This window comes from Taudactylus pleione, unplaced genomic scaffold (assembly GCF_031769625.1).
Source record: "Taudactylus pleione unplaced genomic scaffold, aTauple2 ptg000109l, whole genome shotgun sequence".
Taxonomy (NCBI): Eukaryota; Metazoa; Chordata; class Amphibia; order Anura; family Myobatrachidae; genus Taudactylus; species Taudactylus pleione.
In genome coordinates this window covers 5,423,438-5,442,924 of record NW_028284511.1, presented here as the reverse complement: position 1 = coordinate 5,442,924, position 19,487 = coordinate 5,423,438, and the positions used below count along the sequence as shown (strand labels likewise).

Here is a 19,487-nt window from a genome sequence, read left to right as displayed (position 1 = left end):
CCATGCTGGTAACCGCAGGAACCAAATCACGGAGCAAGCACATGGATGTCCTATCAGACCCCAGGTATAATTCTCAGCGTGTCACTCGCCGCCGCACCTGGTGTCTGACCGCTTGAGAAGTCAGCAGGAGCCGGTGCTGAGGTGAGTAATGGCCGATCCTAGGCTACAACCGGACAGCTATTGACTGAATGTGGGGCTGAGTAGAGAAAGAAGATTATTTATTGTACAGTAGTTGCTATTAATTTATTGCAGGACTGGTTTATTAAATGTGAATACTGTTCATTTAATTTTAGGGATAGTTGGAAGTAAAAAGGCCTAATTGTTAAATGGAGATCAAATAATACATATTTTTGTCTTTTTCAGGGGCACCATCTTTTCAAAGTCTTACCAACCAGCAGCTAGATTGCGGCTACCAGCAGCAGGTGGTCCGCATCACTGTCTGTCTACTGCCCACTCTGGTGGGACAGCCCCAATTTTTAACAGTTAATGTCATATTTTTGACAGTTAATTTTGCAGGAACAGTCTGACAGTGGAGATGTCCATATACCAGTTCTATGGTAATAAAAAGTAACTGTAAGGCGTACATCTCTCTTTCATTTACTGCATACTACAACTGCCAGCATACACCATAACTACTGTTTACTATCACTGCTTTATTAATACTGTCACAGTAACTCACATTTGTCAACATTTTAATGTTTTACATTACTATTAATTAGTACTAACCCTCAGTAGAGGAATCTAGTTACTAGAAGGCTCTCTTTGTTTTGGAGTAGTCACTGGAAGCGTTGTGCTAAGCGTTGGAGAGAGATAAAGTGGACGGAGATAAAGTACAAACCAATCAGCTCCTGACATTTTTTAAACACAGCCTGTAAAGTGACATGTTAGGAGCTGATTGGTTGGTACTTTATGTCCAGCCACTTTATCTCTCTCTAAGACTTAGTACATAGACCCCTGTGTGCTGTCCAAGTTACTGTATCATGGAGAAATCTTTGTTATCACTCAACCCTATGGTGATTTATATTCAGCTTCACGCTGCTTAGCCTTTATACAGGAGCTGCATGCTCCAGCACTATCAATGTATTTCAAGGGAAAGAGGCTGGAGGTTGACCTAGCACTGTCTAAAGCAGGGATGGGGAACCTCAGGTCTGGGGGCCGTATAAGGCCCCCGGAATCATTTGGTGTGTTCCTCTGAGCTTTTTTCTGCTAGCCTCATCTGGTTAGCAGGGTGCCTAGATTGGCACCCTACAGCCAGAATCTATGCAGCAGTGCCTCCTGGAGCATCCTTAGGACACTTCAGACAGTCACACCGCTGCCCTTACAGCTCCCCGTAGCATCCCCAGGATGCTCCAGGCATTGCTGTAATCACCGAAGATTGTGATCTCGCCCCCGTGTGAGATCACATGGTGGGGGCGTGGCCTGCACTGGGCTCGCGAATAATGTTATATATATTAAAATGGCCTTCGGACGAAAAAAGGTTCCCCACCCCTGGTCTAAAGGAATAGAAATGGCACTTGCAGAGTTGCAATACCCACTCCTGTGGTGTGGAGTAATCACCCACACCTGCAGTGAGGTGGCACATACACTATCTGTCTCTAGGCAATTTGATCGTTCCCACAAAGATTTTGGCCATGCATATAATATTACAACACTTTTAGAATATTTTCACGGGACTGTAAGTTCCCAATCTACTCCTGTGTGTATTCTAATTAAAAGGTCTATGTACTAATAATCACTGTACTGCCGGGGATATTTTGATTTTTAATAAAAATACCCCGGCTATGTACTACGGGGACAGCGGTTGCGGTAACTGCTGCCTCCACGAGTTATATCCCCAGCATTTAGGAGAAGTCTTTCACAGAAGTGAAAGACGTCCCTGGGGGAAAGATGACACTGCGCATGTCATATCTCTCTCCTGCCCCCAGGAATGCCAAGAGCCGCGGCGGACCTGGGTAACAGGGGGCGTGGCCTAATCACAGGAGGCGTGGTCATGCCCCCTTCCTGAAAAAAGGTAAAAAAAAAGATTTGCAGCGGCGCTGCGTGCTGGGGAGGGGGGAGCACTCTGAGCTCCCTCAGCCCGGTTCAAAGCCAGGGGGGGGCATGATCAAGGTGATCGCTCCCCCCCACAGACATAGGAGACTGCTGTGACTGCGTTCAGCAGCCACGAGCAGTCTCCCACTGCAGCTCAGCACACACTGTGTGCTGGGCTGCTGTGAGGAAGGGGGGGGGGTGGCGCCAGACCCGGGCCCCCACCGTGCCCCTCAGGAAGCCTGGGCCCGGGTAATCTGTACCCGCTCCCCCCCTCTCGGCGCCCCTGCCTGCCCCTGGAGCCCTCATAGGCTTACAGTAGTTTACGCCATCTGAAGTTGGTAAAAACTACCAGTGCTAAACTTCGAAAAGCATAGCTTTTGTTATCACTCAACCCTATGCAGGAGCTGCTTAGCTATTAGTACATAGGTTCACTACATCAAATATTGTAGAAACATGTAGTTTCTGTATAAATTGATGTAAAAAATGGCTTGATACATAGTCCCTTAAGTGACATTAAACTGTACAGTTGGTTTGATACTACAAATTTGATTAGTTGGACAATACATTGTCAAAGTACTATGTATCCCACACGTGCCTGCTGCTCCAGGATGTCTTGGGAGTGAGCTGAGCAAAAATTTGCTTCTTTTAGCCCTGCCCACACTAAGGGCTCTATTTACTACAATCCGCATATTGAATGTGGATTGTAGTGTGATATTACCGAGTGAATTCGCATTGCGAATTCAGGCAATATCACAGGGATTTACTATAAATCCCTTGCAGGGACAGAGCTTGTGATAAAGCCCATCCGCACTCTAGTCGCGGTATTTTCGGAAAAAATACCGCGACTAAGAGCCCGCGCATGCGCAGACCCACCGTCGCTGCTACCCCCCACTGACGCTAGGCCCCGCCCCCCGCGATCGCAGACCCGCGCGTTATGGGAAATGCGATCTGCGTTTCTAAAAATAAGTGATATTAGGGGTTGGAGTAGAATTTTACTAATTCTACTCCAATTGCCCTGTAGTAACTACAGGTGAAACTAAAATAAAGTGAAATGGGTGTGAAAACACCCTTTTTCACTTTATTTTAGTAAAAATAATGTTAATGAATAGAGCCCTAAGTGACTTGGCGATTTGCTGCATTGTGCCCTGCAGCTGGGTTGGTTGGAGGTGGCCCCAATGTCCTATTTAGTCCTGCCCTCCAGGGATCTCCCAGAGGTGAGGCATACAAACTTGAAGTAGTAACATCAATTTGCCCTAAAGATAAATCTTTGTCACTTTTACCTTGTAGTAGGGTTCCGGATCTACAAATGAATGACATATCTCAAATGCGCTTCCCGTGTTCACCAGAGCAGAGCAGTGTGTCTGTGCAAATATTTCTGATGAAAAGAAGAAAGTAGTTACAAATTCTATCTATGATCATTTAAACACAAAACAAGTTTGCACTATAAGGAGTATATTTACTAAAGCGAGAGTTTTTAGAAGTGGAGATGTTGCCCATAGCAACCAATCATATTGTAGCTATTATCTTCTAGAATGTGCTAGTTAAATGTTAAGTAGAATCTGATTGGTTGCTATGGGCAACATCTCCATTTCTAAAAACTGTCACGTTAGTAAATATACCCCTAACTCTTCACAAGCAGTACCTTACTCCCTGTATGAAGTTATTTTATACTCCACATGCCCTGACCTGTATCTTTATTACAAAGTCTTTACAAACATTTTTAAATTGTGGACATCAGGCTCCTCAGTGGTGAATTCCCATTAGGCACACAAGGCACATGCCTAGAGCTGCTACTTGCTGGAGACGTCACTTGGACACTTGATTATTACTGTCAGTCCGAAATGTACCATTAACTACAAAACATTTCATAGGGGCCTATTCATCAACACTAAAATAAAGTTTTTAAGGACATTTTCCTTAAATAACGTTATTTTAGTATTCATGATGACACTTAGCACAGGAGATATCACTGATATCTCCTTGCTAAGTCCCCCTGCGTTAATTTGAACACTCATTGGAAATTATGGTATTCATCAAATTCCGAAAATTATGTATTTTCGGAATTTAATGGATGTACTATCCGCCACTGTGAGGTGACGAATAGCAGGTGAGACTTACCTGCGGTCATCTGGACAGGTCCCCCACAGCTCCCTTCGGCGCTCTGGTCCCCCCTCTGGCTCTGGTGGTTGCTTGCACACTGTGTTCTCCCAGCAGAACACAATAAAGTTTAAAAAAAAAAAAAAAAGAAAAGTTTTTTTTTTTTCTAAACTGTACTGTGGTGTGCTGGGAGTCCACATGTCAGACCAGCAGGACGGAGCCGGAGGCTGCTGCGTGGGCAGGTAAGTGCGGGACAAGGGTGAGCGGAGAGTGGAGGGGGGAGGGGAGGTTGAGGGGGGCACACAAACTTACCGCCGCTGTAGGTAGTGCTGCACATGAGCTGGGTTTACGAATGTAACAGCGCATGTTCACATGAGTGGCCTGGTTCCCCTGTTGCCTTATCTTCTGCCGCATGTCAGCATAAGAACCCATCTCAGTTGCATGCAACTTTATGGCCACACTCATGATATCCAGGAAATGTGAACTGATGTCAACTATACCACCGAGCCCAAGTGAGCAGACTTGGGAAGAGAGGCGTGATCTGGGTCAGCCAAGCCACTGGTGAACTAGGACTGGGTGAAGAATGTGCTGCAACAAGGGATTAATTTAATCTCAAACAGCTTGCACCTCATTTATCACATAAATAGATCGCAAGCATCATCTTCTGTATTACGCCGGTGGTTCCTTCCCTGACAGTGGTGTTTTACCCCGGACTTTTATGGTGTAATAATTTATGCTTAGATCTAATGTATGTACGAGATATGCTTTGTATTATTGTAATAAACTTCTTTATTTGAATTTACAAGATGCTGCTGCGCAAAGATACAGCATGTTTACCTTCCAACAAATACAGCTGCTGTAAACCTACTCCAGCAGGAAACTAAAGGTGGGTACACACCTGAAAGATATATCTGCAGATGATGGTTGTTCATACGTCACTGCCATCTAAAGATATATCTGGTGTGAGGACATTTGCCAATTAATATTTTACTCCGTAAACACTGGCAGATCGTCTTTGTGAAAAGTGCCAAATCTTCTGTAATTTACATAGTGGGCTGGCCTACTGAAAAGCACACAGGGAAAGGAAATAGGTCCTCTGTGTCATAGGGCTCTAATCATCATCACTTAATCTCTACAAAAGTAGGTGAAAATTAAGATTTTCACCTATTTTTATAAAAATTAAGTGATAGGGTTATTTGTTTCTGAAATCCGAACCCCCCCGAGCCCCCCCGATCCGAGTCCGATCCGAGTCAGGCTCGACTTTTCCCGCCTGACTCGGATCTGACATCGAGGCAAAACGTCATCATCCCGCCTTCCGAGTCTCGCGGGTTTTGGATCCTATATAAGGTACCCGCGTCGGCGCCATTTTCTCACTCGGCTGTGGACAGTGAAGAGGGAGGGTGGGAGTTAGTGCTGTGTAGTGTAGTGTAGTGTAGTGCTGCTGTTGTCCACTACTTCAAAGTCCATAGGGGCTGGCTGTGTTGTGCTGTGCTGCTGTTGTTAATAGGGGCTGTGTCCACTACTTCAAAGTCCATAGGGGCTGGCTGGACTGTGTTGTGCAGTCAGTTCCAAAGTCCTGTGCAGTGTCCCAGTCCTAAAGGGGTGCTGTAGTGTTGTCCAGGGGGTGCTCTGTCCATCAGGGGTGCTCCCCCCAAGTGCTAAAAAAATAATATATTTTCTGTGTTTGTGAATTGTGTGCGCAGTAGCCGCACGTGCATCAACAAAGTAGTGCCAAGCGTGCGCCTGTGTCATAAGTAAAGGGCCGGCTGGCTTGACCGTTAAGGGTGCTGTAACCCCCGAAAGTACACTCCAGTCCAAACCAAAAAAAAAATTATTTTCTGTGTTTGTGAATTGTGTGCGCAGTAGCCGCACGTGCATCAACAAAGTAGTGCCAAGCGTGCGCCTGTGTCATAAGTAAAGGGCCGGCTGGCTTGACCGTTAAGGGTGCTGTAACCCCCGAAAGTACACTCCAGTCCAAACCTAAAAAAAAATTATTTTCTGTGTTTGTGAATTGTGTGCGCAGTAGCCGCACGTGCATCAACAAAGTAGTGCCAAGCGTGCGCCTGTGTCATAAGTAAAGGGCCGGCTGGCTTGACCGTTAAAGGGTGCTGTAACCCCCGAAAGTACACTCCAGTCCAAACCAAAAAAAAATTATTTTCTGTGTTTGTGAATTGTGTGCGCAGTAGCCGCACGTGCATCAACAAAGTAGTGCCAAGCGTGCGCCTGTGTCATAAGTAAAGGGCCGGCTGGCTTGACCGTTAAGGGTGCTGTAACCCCCGAAAGTACACTCCAGTCCAAACCTAAAAAAAAATTATTTTCTGTGTTTGTGAATTGTGTGCGCAGTAGCCGCACGTGCATCAACAAAGTAGTGCCAAGAGTGCCCCTGTGTCATAAGTAAAGGGCCGGCTGGCTTGACCGTTAAAGGGTGCTGTAACCCCCGAAAGTACACTCCAGTCCAAACCAAAAAAAAATTATTTTCTGTGTTTGTGAATTGTGTGCGCAGTAGCCGCACGTGCATCAACAAAGTAGTGCCAAGCGTGCGCCTGTGTCATAAGTAAAGGGCCGGCTGGCTTGACCGTTAAAGGGTGCTGTAACCCCTGAAAGTACACTCCAGTCCAAACCAAAAAAAAATTATTTTCTGTGTTTGTGAATTGTGTGCGCAGTAGCCGCACGTGCATCAACAAAGTAGTGTCAAGCGTTCGCCTGTGTCATAAGTAAAGGGCCGGCTGGCTTGACCGTTAAGGGTGCTGTAACCCCCGAAAGTACACTCCAGTCCAAACCAAAAAAAAAATTATTTTCTGTGTTTGTGAATTGTGTGCGCAGTAGCCGCACGTGCATCAACAAAGTAGTGCCAAGCGTGCGCCTGTGTCATAAGTAAAGGGCCGGCTGGCTTGACCGTTAAGGGTGCTGTAACCCCCGAAAGTACACTCCAGTCCAAACCAAAAAAAAAAATTATTTTCTGTGTTTGTGAATTGTGTGCGCAGTAGCCGCACGTGCATCAACAAAGTAGTGCCAAGCGTGCGCCTGTGTCATAAGTAAAGGGCCGGCTGGCTTGACCGTTAAGGGTGCTGTAACCCCCGAAAGTACACTCCAGTCCAAACCTAAAAAAAAATTATTTTCTGTGTTTGTGAATTGTGTGCGCAGTAGCCGCACGTGCATCAACAAAGTAGTGCCAAGCGTGCGCCTGTGTCATAAGTAAAGGGCCGGCTGGCTTGACCGTTAAAGGGTGCTGTAACCCCCGAAAGTACACTCCAGTCCAAACCAAAAAAAAATTATTTTCTGTGTTTGTGAATTGTGTGCGCAGTAGCCGCACGTGCATCAACAAAGTAGTGCCAAGCGTGCGCCTGTGTCATAAGTAAAGGGCCGGCTGGCTTGACCGTTAAAGGGTGCTGTAACCCACAAAGTACACTCCAGTCCGAACCAAAAAAAAATTTATTTTCTGTGTTTAGCCGCACGTATATATCAAATCGATATAACATAAATGGAGGACCAAACTTTCTCCGATAAAAATAAAATAGAGAAAGATCAAGAACCACTTCCTCCTAGTGCTGAAGCTGCTGCCACTAGTCATGACATAGACGATAACATGCCATCAACGTCGTCTGCCAAGGCCGATGCCCAATGTCATAGTAGAGGGCACATACAATCCCAAATGGCAAAGTTCAGGAAAATGACCTTGAAAAAGACATTTAAATCAGCTGAAGAGAAACGTAAACTTGCCAATATGCCATTTACGACACGGAGTGGCAAGGAACGGCTAAGGTCGATCCCTAGTATGTTCATGACTAGTGGTTCAGCTTCACATGACGATGGAAGCACTCCTCCCACTAAAAAAATCAAAAGAGTTAAGCTGGCAAAAGCACAGCGAAGAACTGTGCTTTCTAAGAAGATATCACAAATCCCCAAAGAGAGTCCAAGTGTGGTGGTGGTTGCGATGCCTGACCTTCCCAGCACTGGACGGGAAGAGGTGGCTCTTTCCACCATTTGCACGCCCCCTGCAAGTGCTGAAAGGAGCACCCACAGTCCACTTGCTGATATGCAAATTGAAGATGTCACTGTTGAAGTACAACAGGATGAGGATACTGGTGTAGCTGGCGCTGAGGAGGAAGTTGGCGAGGAGGATTCTGATGGTGATGTGGTTTGTTTAAATCAGGCTCCGGGGGAGACAGTTGTTGTCCGTGGGATGAAAAAGCCCATCACGGTCATGCCTGGGCAGAAGACCAAACATTCCACCTCTTTGGTCTGGCAATATTTCTATCCAAATCCGGACAACAACTGTCTTGCCATATGTACCATATGTAAAGGTGAAATAAGTAGGGGTAGGGACGTCAACCACCTAGGAACATCCTCCCTTATACGGCACCTGCAGCGCGTTCATAAAAAGTTACTGTCAAGTTCAGAAACTTTGGCTCAGACCGTAAGCAGTCCAGGGACACCTAAATCCCGTTGTCCTGTTGTATCCAAGCGCCTGCAAACCACACCGTCAACTCCCTCCTCGTCAATTTCCTCCTTAGTCAGGATCGGAAGTAGTCCTGCAGGCCATATCACTGGCATGACTGACTCTCCTATCCGGGATTCCTCCGGAGGATCCTGCATTGCTACGCCTACTGCTGCCGCTGCTGCTGTTGCTGCTGCTGCTGGGAGTCGTTCATCATCCCAGAGAGGAAGTAGGAACACCACTACTTTTACTAAACAATTGACCCTCCAACAGTCCTTAGCGAGGAGGATGAAGTACGACAGCAGTCATCCTGAAGCAAAACGTATAACTGAGGCCTTGACTGCTATGTTGGTGTTAGACGTGCGTCCGGTATCCGCCATTAGTGCAGTGGGATTTAGACAATTGATGGAGGTAGTGTGTCCCCGGTTCCAAATCCCGTCTAGATTCCACTTCACTAGGCAGGCGATACCGAGACTGTACAGAAACGTCAGAAAAAGTGTCCTCAGTGTCCTGAAAAATGCCGTTGTACACAATGTCCACTTAACCACGGACATGTGGACAAGTGGAACAGGGCAGACTAAGGACTATATGACTGTGACAGCCCACTGGGTAGATGTATCACCTTACGCAGCAACAGCAGCAGCGTCACCAGTAGCAGCATCTCAGAAACGCCAGCTCGTTACAAGGCAGGCTACGCTGTGTATCACCGGTTTCAGTAAGAGGCACACCGCCGACAACCTCTTAGAGAAACTGAGGGAAATCATCGCCCAGTGGCTTACCCCACTTAGACTCTCCTGGGGATTTGTGATATCTGACAACGCCACCAATATTGTGCGGGCATTACATCTGGGCAAATTCCAGCACGTCCCATGTTTTGCTCACACAATAAACTTGGTGGTGCAGAATTTTCTGAAAAGCGACAGGGGCGTGCAGGAGACGCTTTGGGTGGCCCGAAAAATTTCTGGCCACTTTCGCCATTCAGCGACTGCGTGCCGAAGACTGGAGCGCCAGCAAACACTCTTGAACCTGCCCCGCCATCACCTGAAGCAAGAGGTTGTGACGCGGTGGAACTCAACCCTCTATATGCTTCAGAGGATGGAGGAGCAGCAAAAGGCCATACAAGCCTATACATCCACCTATGACATAGGCAAAGGAGGGGGTATGCACCTGACTCAAGCGCAGTGGAGAATGATTTCCGTGTTGTGCAAGGTTCTTCAGCCCTTCGAACTTGCCACACGTGAAGTCAGTTCAGACACTGCCAGCTTGAGTCAGGTCATTCCCCTCATCAGGCTTTTGCAGAAGCAGCTGGAGAAAGTGAAGGAGGAGCTAAGACGGAGCGATTCCGCTCGGCATGTGGGACTTGTGGATGAAGCCCTTCATTCGCTTTGCCAGGATTCCAGGGTGGTCAATCTGTTGAAATCAGACCACTACATTTTGGCCACCGTGCTCGATCCTAGGTTTAAAGCCTATGTGGTGTCTCTCTTTCCGGCCGACACAAGCCTGCAGAGGTGCAAAGACCTGCTGGTGAACACACTGTCAGCTGAAGCGGAACGTGACACGTCAACGGCTCCTTCTTCATTTTCTCCCGCAACTGGGGCTGCCAGGAAAAAACTTAGGTATCCTAAGCAACCCGCTGGCGGTGATGCAGGGCAGGCAGGACCAAGTTTGGACATCTGGTCCGGACTGAAGGACCTGGCAACAATTTCTGACATGTCTACTGTCACTGCATATGATACTGTCACCATTGACAGAATGGTGGAGGATTACATCGGTGACAGCATCCAAGTAGGCATGTCAGACAGTCCATACCTGTACTGGCAGGAAAAAGAGGCAATTTGGAGGCCCCTGTACAAACTGGCTCTATTTTACCTGAGTTGCCCCCCCTCCAGTGTGTACTCCGAAAGAGTGTTTAGTGCAGCCAGGAACCTTGTCAGCGAAAGGCGTAGGAGGTTGCTTCCACAGAATGTGGAGAAGATGATGTTCATCAAAATGAATTATCAGCTCTTCCAGGGAGACCAGCCTCCAGAAGGTACAGAGGGACCTGTGGTGGTGGATTCAAGTGGGGACGAGTTAATACTTTGTGAGGATGAGGATGTACACACTGAAGAGGGTGAGGAATCGGTGGATGAGGAGGATGAGGATGACATCTTGCCTCCGTAGAGCCAGTTTGTGCAGGGACACATTAATTGCCAGCTTGTTTTGTGGGGGCCCAAACGAACCAATCATTTCAGCCACAGTTGTGTGGCAGACCCTGGCGCTGAAATGATTGATTTGTTAAAGTGTGCATGTCCTGTTTATACAACATAAGGGTGGGTGGGAGGGCCCAAGGACAATTCCATCTTGCACCTCTTTTTTTCTTTGCATTATGTACAGTTTGGGGCCTAGTTTTTCTAACTGCCATCCTGCCTGCCACTGCAGTGTCACTCCTAGATGGGTCACGTGTTTGTGCCGCCCACTCGTGTCGCTTAGCATAGTCATCCAGCTACCTCGGTGCAACCTTTTGGACATAAAAACACTATTGTGAGGTGTGAGGTGTTCAGAATAGACTGGAAATGAGTGGAAATTAAGGTTATTGAGGTTAATAATAGCATAGGAGCAGAAAAACCTACAAATTCTGTGATTTTAGCTGTTTTTATGCTTTTTTTCAAAAAAATACAGATCCAAAACACAAAACCCAGAACCCAAAACACGGAAGGGTGGTTTTGGCAAAACCAATCCAGATCCAAAACACGAAGAAAGATCCAGATCCAAAACCAAAACACAAAACACGAAAAGTGGCCGGTGCACACCCCTAGTTATTTGTCATTCTAGTAACGCAGGATGAATCACTAACATCTCCTGTTTACAATTCTCCCCTAATAATTTCCACAGTCCCCATACTATAGTATGGGAATGTGGAAATGATGTAATTCATCAAGTGCCGAAAAAGCCTTTGTTTGCGGAACTTGACAGTGATACTGTACGCCACCCTGAGATGGCGTACAGCTTCCGATACAGTAGAGGGAATATGAAAAGATCCCTGCCTGCTGTGGCCTCTTACATTCAAGGAGCTCCCTCCCGGCTCCCCGAGCTCTCCTCCTGTGAGCTGGGGCAAAGGAGAGGGCACAGCACTGGCGTTCCTATGCCACGCCCCCGGAACGCCCACCAAAGGGGGTGTGCTGTCAATCACCATTGAGAGCACGCCCCTTTGTTGCAAGACCCATTAACGACGGCTTGGCCATCGTTATTCGGGTCTCGCGCATGCGAACGATGGAGCCGACTCCGTCGTGCGCATGCGCACTTGGGCACCATCGACCCACTTGCGAGCGCTCAGCGCTCGCGAGCGGGTCTAAATCAAGCCCTCAGTCCCAATGTCAGGTGTATAAGAGTAGAGATAAGATGTACTTACCATTAGATATACTCATGGCACAAGGATTGACATCCATATTCTGGGATGGTTTGCAGTTTGTAGCTGCTCTCCAGGAGTCCACAAACACTGTCACTGACCCCTCTACTATACCAGAGCTGGACATGAAGTCATCCATGGTTTCGCTGTTGAAGTTTCCACACAGGCCTGATATAATGGAAAACAATGGAGTTATTGTTAGCATCATACACATCACACAGATTATAATTTTTTTTTAGCCAGCTTTAGGGAGCTGCAAAGTGAATAAGCCCCAATATGACTAATTTATTTGTATATGTAGTGTGTGACTAACTTACTCAGATGATACAATGCATATTCAGTTAAATATTTTATGCGTAAGTCCTAGATTTTGACCAGGTCAAGAAATCACTAGAGACGGTCAGTCAATTTTACACTGTCTACACGTTAATGCTGTGTACACATTTGAATTTGCCTGCTCAGTTGTGCTGTAAGTGTTGGCGGTCCTGGCAACCAGTGTGCGAGCGGTCGGCGGGTCACCCGTACACACAGCCAGACAGTATATAAGATAAATCTGCATTGGCTGTGCTGCAGGGCCTAACGGATATGACCGTGAATGAAATCGTTCACAGATATATCGTCTGTACACACGGATAGATGCACTTAGCAATATGTTGTTCGTTGGCTGTACGAATGACATCGCATAGTGTGTACCCAGTTTAAGACATATTATTGGTATTGGTTCTTTTTAGTTTTTGTTTCCAATTAATAGAGATTTGTAGTGGGCCTGATTGTGAGTTGTACGCCGCAGTGCCGATGCCACTTGCAGTTGGTTGATGCTGTGAGCCTGCCCATGCGCAAAGTTGCAAAGCCCAAGCGTGATTATCAGCGCTCAGAGACGCAGTACAGAATCGGACGCACAGTCTATGATCTTTACTGGGAATTCCTGGGAGGTAATAGGAGGAGGTGGCTAAACTAAGAAGGTGGCTAAGTCTCCAGACCACAATTCTAGCTGTCTTTGCTGAGTCTCTGCTGTCCTGCCTATAGATCGTCTACCAACAATTCAGTCCCTTCTCTGGGTTTGTTTTGGTGTTGTGGACTTTATAGGAATATCTAATACCAGTCTTCCGATAAGTCCTAAATCCTGGATCCTCCTACCTTTGGTGTTTCCAAAATAACTTCTGTCCAATTTAATGTAGACCGTGAAAACAGGAATTCTCTGTATCATAAGCTCGAGACCAAATGTTGTATAGAGGGTGATATATGTGGAGGACTGTCTTATCACCATAATGTCATCTGTAAAGACAGAAAAATCCATAATATGTACAGTATGCCGTACCTTTTTTGCAGTTTGGTTGATGCACAAGAAGACCGCCATAAACTGGCAACACAGCTATTAGTAACTAGCCAGGAACTATGAAACAACAATAAATTGGACTCTCATCTTCATCAAAACATATAGATAGAATTATCTCCACGAAACTAGACATACACAATTAATATGCAATAATATGCTGTATAGTGCAGAGAAAAAAATAATTCCAGATAGGTACAGGACCGTGACAGGAAAGGATTGTTTATAGTCTAAACAGATTTCTGTTCAGGGTCTGGCTGGTGTTAGAATTTAGTTAGACATAATCAGGTATATTCAGAGCAAGGGGTGGCAGGCAATTCTTCCCGACCAGCAGCACAAGTCATGACCCATATAGCAGTAGTATATAATCCAAATTTACTACACGCAACATGCAGTATACAGGACGGAACATGCCCAGTGGCAGCATCTTCTCCTTCCAAGGCATGTATTCAATTTGATTCTCACCTGCGATACTTTTTTGCCTGCCGGACTTTTCACCTATATTGCGTGTTTTGGGTGCGAAAACTTTTCGCGCACGTCCCCGCGATTCCCCATATTCAATTTGAAAGTAGGCGAAAACGGCACCCGGTGAAACTTGAACAGGCAGAAAGTCCTCTCCAACAGGGCCGGCTCCAGGCATGTTCCACCTGAGCGGCGGCACGAGGGCGCCACCTACAGTGGGCGCGCCAATTTTCAGCCACCATTTTTCCTGGCTGGCCCGGCCCTGCCACGGTCATGCCAGGCTCTGCCCAGCCCACCCACCCCGCTGCTGCGCTTTCACCCAGCGTGTTTGCAGACTCTGCACCCTGGTCCCTGTGGCTGAGCACTGGGTGGACGCGGAGGCCTGATTGATGCGACGAGGGCGTCCGTGCGGAGGAGAGACGGTAAGTGAATCTTATCACATCATCATGGTCTCAGGCTGGCTGCTGGCACTGGCAGGGCAGGCTGTGTGTGTGTGACTATGTGCCGGCGTGCCGCACCCCACCACATACAGTCTGCCTGTCAGTGCCAGCAGCCAGCCCATGAGTAAAAAACTGCCGGAGTCTGAATGGATGCTGCGCGCATCCATTCAGTGACGGGAGAGGGCTGGGGGAAGCCCAGCTAGAGAGGCTCCCCCCAGCCTGACGTTATTTGGAGGCGTGCCATGCGGGCACGCCTCTAAATAATGTCACATAGGGGACGTGGCCTATGGTAATTAGGCCACACCCCCATTTTCAGTCGGGTGACTATGGATACCCTCGAATAGGCCTGCTGAAGATATTTGGGGTACTTAAATGTTCTCAATAGGTTCCAATTAGCGTCTTTGCATTAATGGTGAAGAATAGCATTTAGCAGATTCTTTTGGAGAAAATAACTAGTCTCAGCAAATTTGAGGTACCTGAAAATGGGGGGCAGCATATTTGAAAGTTGATAAAGTGAAGTTTTAAAAATCTTGAAAAATCCACCTTCCGCAAGCACCTGCAATAAAAAAACCACCTGGGGCATGCTTGAGGACCCCCCTGGAGTCTATTTCACTAGTATTTAACTTTGTCCCCCAACTTTGTTTTTTTTCGCCCCCAAAACTAAAGTAATTTTCTGGGGTGTTCTTAAGTGTTTTTGTTTTTTATTTTGACAGTTTACCTTTGGGGGACTGTCTTAAGGCTGCACGGGGGTTCCCAAAACGTTGCACCCCAAAACCCCAATTCTGCACTTTTTCCGCCTGCTATTCGTAGGCAAAACTTTTCCGCCAGGTCCATTGCACTGACTTTCCGCCTAGGCGAAAAGTCTTTGAAATCGAATACGGCGAAAAGTTTCCGCCTGGCGAAATTACGTCACCCGCGTTATTTTATGGGATGTGTAACCTTTTCCTGACCACTATTATGAGATAAACATGTTTAATATAGACAGTACATTTTTTTTTTAATTCTTTCCTACAGACTATACTAGACCATCTATATTAATTATTGTATAAGGAGAGCAATGTGTACATATATGTCCTGGCTGGTGCTAGGTTCTTCTGCCACTCCTCAAGATTCCTGGACTTGCTCCAATGCTCCTCAAAGCAGAGGACTTGGATTGTGGAATGGTTCCCATAGGTGGACAAAAAGAATCCCAAACATTCAGCTCAGGTGGGCTGGCCCTACTGCCATATCTAACCACATACTGTGATCGCAGGCACTGTACAGTATATCGAAAGAAAAAAGGAGATGAGTCCGCACTAGTCAAGGATCTTATAGTTGTCAAAAAATAATTGGTAGATGATTGTAAGAACCAACATACAGGTTCATCACTTGGACAATCCTAGATAACCAATGGTTGGTGGTGCACCCCTAGACTTTGTGCAGAACACATGAAGAGATACTTTTGCTCGAAGCAAAAGCACGGGGAAAGACAAATAATGTCTGTATTGGGGCACTCTTGAATATGATATAATAGCCGTAATATGATGAAATGAAAAAGAATATAAAACTTAACCTTTAACAAAGAACCTTAAAAGAAAAAAAGGGGGGATTCTGGAAATACACTGGATCTACTGATAAGTAAACAATTAACTAATCATCCTAGTCATGGAGTTGGTTAAGAAAAAAGGAACAAATCATAAAGATATGTCCAGTGAAATCCATCACAATTGACATACACACTTAACACATATAAATATAAGTCATCTTAATCAAGATGAAAATAATCAAAATCGTGGTACTTAAAATATATAGACACAGATTCTAGTCATAGGGAAACATATATTGTGACACATATAATGACTCTGTTGCACCACAAATATCAAAATATATAAATGAAAAGAGGTACACACTAATCTCATATAAATTCAAATCATCTAATCGGAATGATGATAATCAAACTGGTGGTACCTAAAAAAATGTTTTCAACGAATTCTAGTCACAAGAGACACAATTATTATGACACATATAATGACTCTGTCGCACAACAAATATCAAAATATACCCCTTATAATCATATCACATCTGTGTGTTTGAAAAGAATGCACGATAACTAAATTAGGAATTTTTTGTTGGCCTTACACATGCACTTTGTTTGATTGGCAACATGCAGGAGTTGAGGATTCCTGGCATACCCCAGGTGTGTTTCAGTGCAGAATACATAACCCCAGCACACACAGGCCCTCATTCAGAGGCGGTCGCAAGAAGCGATCACTCTCTCTGAATGAGGGCGGCCGCTTCCTTTTTTTAAGTGCAGCCTCCTGGTCGCTAGCTAAGCTTAGTACCACCCACAGCTTAGTGACCGACCAGGTTGATGGTCGCGATGGTGTTCACCATCGTGACCATCAGGTCTTGCGACAAGACCCTAAGGTTGGGTCTCGGCAACCGCAAGCCCCAGGGAGCTTCCTGCTCTGATCGAGCAGGAAGCTCCCCACTGACATTACTGATGATGTCAGTGCGGCCGCCCACAAAACGGCAGGCGTTCCTTAAGGAACGCCTCCGTTTGTGAAACCACCCTCCACCCCGCCTACAAAACGGGGCGAGCTGTCGATCAACAACGACAGCCACCCCTTTTGTAGAGAGCTTCTCTCTCGCTCCGGGGCTTGCGCACGCGCAGTGCGGCCGCTGCACGTGCGCAGGGCTAACCACGACCCGGTTGCGAGTGCATCGGTGCTTGCGACCGGATCTGAATGAGACCCACAGACCCTCTAACCTCCAGCAGCAATGTCACTAATGGCATGCTTCAGTGCTACAGGCAAACAGAATACATGAAAGGTATGTAAGTGGCTGAAAGTCATCAGAAACAATAGCGTGTACTCACTCATAACATAAGGCAGGTCTTTAACTTGTCCGTCCACTGTGATTTGGTCCTGCTTGGACAGTATTATTGCACCCTAAATAAAAAGTGTGTGATAAAACTGTGATTAGTCATCTGCTTAAATAGAGCAAGGTACATACAATATTATATTCTTCATACCTCCCAATATATATATGCAGATATAAGTCCCTCCCTTTTTGTGTGGACAAGCTACGTCCCTACTATGCCCAAACATGGTAGATGAAGTCCAACCTACTTCACTGTAATTCCCACTCATTTCAGGGTTTCTATATCAGGATTGTAAAACTGCAATCCAGGAAGGTTAGGAGGGTATGTAGTCAGGAAGTCGGCGGTCGAAATGCCGACTGCTGGCTTCCCGACAGTGAAACCCCGGCATGGGACCGATTCCGTTAGGAGGTGTGTAAAAAATCCATTGAGGATTTACACACTATGTTTTGCTAGTAGATCTGTAACAGTGCGGCATAGGTCAAATGATTTTACCAGCTGATAGTAAGCTCTTTCATAGGCAAGCACAAGGAAATACAGGAGCCTACCTTCCTCCTAAACCACATCAGCTGACTACATTATTAAGAGATAGATGAGCGATATATACATGGGAATTGAGGAGTAATGGAATAAAGAATTTACAGCATGTAGACAGGGACAGATTAAGGGCAGGTTGGCCTGGGGCTGAAAATGTTCAAGGACATGTCATTTCCTCCACAATGATATATACCTATAACATTTCTATAATACCAAGAGGTTGGCAATATATATATATATATATATAAAAAAAAATAATATATATATATATATATATATATTAGAGATGAGCGGTTCGGATTCTGTGGAATCCGAACAGCTCCGAACATTGGGGATCCGAGTCCACCCGAACAGTTCACCGCCTGACTCGGATCCCCGTTCGGGGCCGAACGGCGGCCGCCTGATGTCGGATTCTCACTAGAGAATCCGACATCAGGTCTCCTCGCGTGTAGGGCAGAGCGCAGTGATAGCGCTCTGCCCTACACAGACACAGACACACAGCCGCCAGCGGCAGCTGTGTGTTTGTTACAGCAGCCAATGAGAGTCACACAGACTCTCATTGGCTGCTGCACGGAGGGAGCCGGCTGGAGCTCACACATGAGCTCCGTCTTCCGGCTCCCTCCTCAGCGTGTGACAGAGCGGACGGCGCGGGAGCGGGGAATCAGGTAAGTTTTATTTTTTTTATTTTTTTACTTGTCAAAGGTCCGGGGGCGCTACTGGGGGGGGCTATACTACTTGGGGGGCCATACTACAGAGGGGCCTGCTACTGGGGGGGGCTATACTACTGGGGGGGGTCTGCACTACTGGGGGGGGTCTGCTACTGGGGGGGGCAATACTACTGGGGGGGCCATACTACAGAGGGGCCTGCTACTGGGGGGGGCTATACTACTGGGGGGGGTCTGCTACTGGGGGGGCCATACTACTGGGGGGGATCTGCACTATTGGGGGGCCATACTACAGAGGGGCCTGCTACTGGGGGGGGCTATACTACTGGGGGGGTCTGCACTACTGGGGGGGGTCTGCTACTGGGCGGGGCTATACTACTGGGGGGGCCATACTACAGAGGGGCCTGCTGCTGGGGGGGCTATACTACTGGGGGGGGTCTGCTACTGGGGGGGCCATACTACTGAGGGGCCTGCTACTGGGGGGGGCCATACTACTGGGGGGGCTTACTACTACTGGGGGGGGGCTGCTACTGGGGCAGCCTACTACAGGGGGGGCCATACTACAGGGGGGGCCATACTACAGGGGGGGCTACTACTGGGGCAGCCTACTACTGGGGGGGCCTGCTACTGGGGCAGCCTACTACTAGGGGAGCCATACTACTGGGGGGGCATACTACTGGGTGGCATGCTAATGGGGGGCATACTACTGGGGGGGCCTGCTAATGGGGGGCATACTACTGGGGGGGGCCTGCTAATGGGGGGCATTCTACTGGGGGCACTGCATAGTGGACCCTACTACTAAGGGGACTGCATAGGGGGCACCACTGCTGGGGGACATTGTGTAAGGGACACCGCTACTGTGGGCATTGTGTAAAAGGGTCACTACTGTGGGCATTGTGTAAAAGGGGCACTACTGTGTGTCGTAACATAAATAAGAGACACTACTTTATGGTGTAATGTGAATCAGGCCCTATGTGTGGTGTAATGCTAATAAGATTGTGCACTGTGACTCCTAGGGCCGTAGCCCACTTTGTAAACAAGTACTATGACTCTGCTGGCCGTACCCCACTGGGTGGGTGCCCTACTTTTCATTTCTGCCACTGCTGTGTGGCAATGTGTCATAGATGTGCTTTATACTGTGGTGTCTGTGTCGTTGTGCCGCTGCTTTGTCGCTTAGTAACCAGTCAGCTCACTGCAACCTTTGGCCAATAATGTTGAAAACAATATTATAAGCTGTGA

General features: G+C 47.1%; 1 protein-coding gene across 1 annotated transcript in view; it reads right to left on the bottom strand.

Moving 5' to 3' along the window:
- Nucleotides 1-19,487, bottom strand: part of MUC6 (mucin 6, oligomeric mucus/gel-forming) — a 215,441-nt gene that overhangs the window by 9,386 nt on the left and 186,568 nt on the right. The window contains exons 18-21 of the mRNA XM_088471031.1: nt 17,044-17,116; nt 13,089-13,226; nt 11,955-12,119; nt 3,312-3,406 (exon numbers count right to left, since the gene is read on the bottom strand). Coding sequence (XP_088327157.1) covers nt 3,312-3,406; nt 11,955-12,119; nt 13,089-13,226; nt 17,044-17,116 — 471 coding nt within the window. The remainder of the gene's footprint in view (nt 1-3,311; nt 3,407-11,954; nt 12,120-13,088; nt 13,227-17,043; nt 17,117-19,487) is intronic.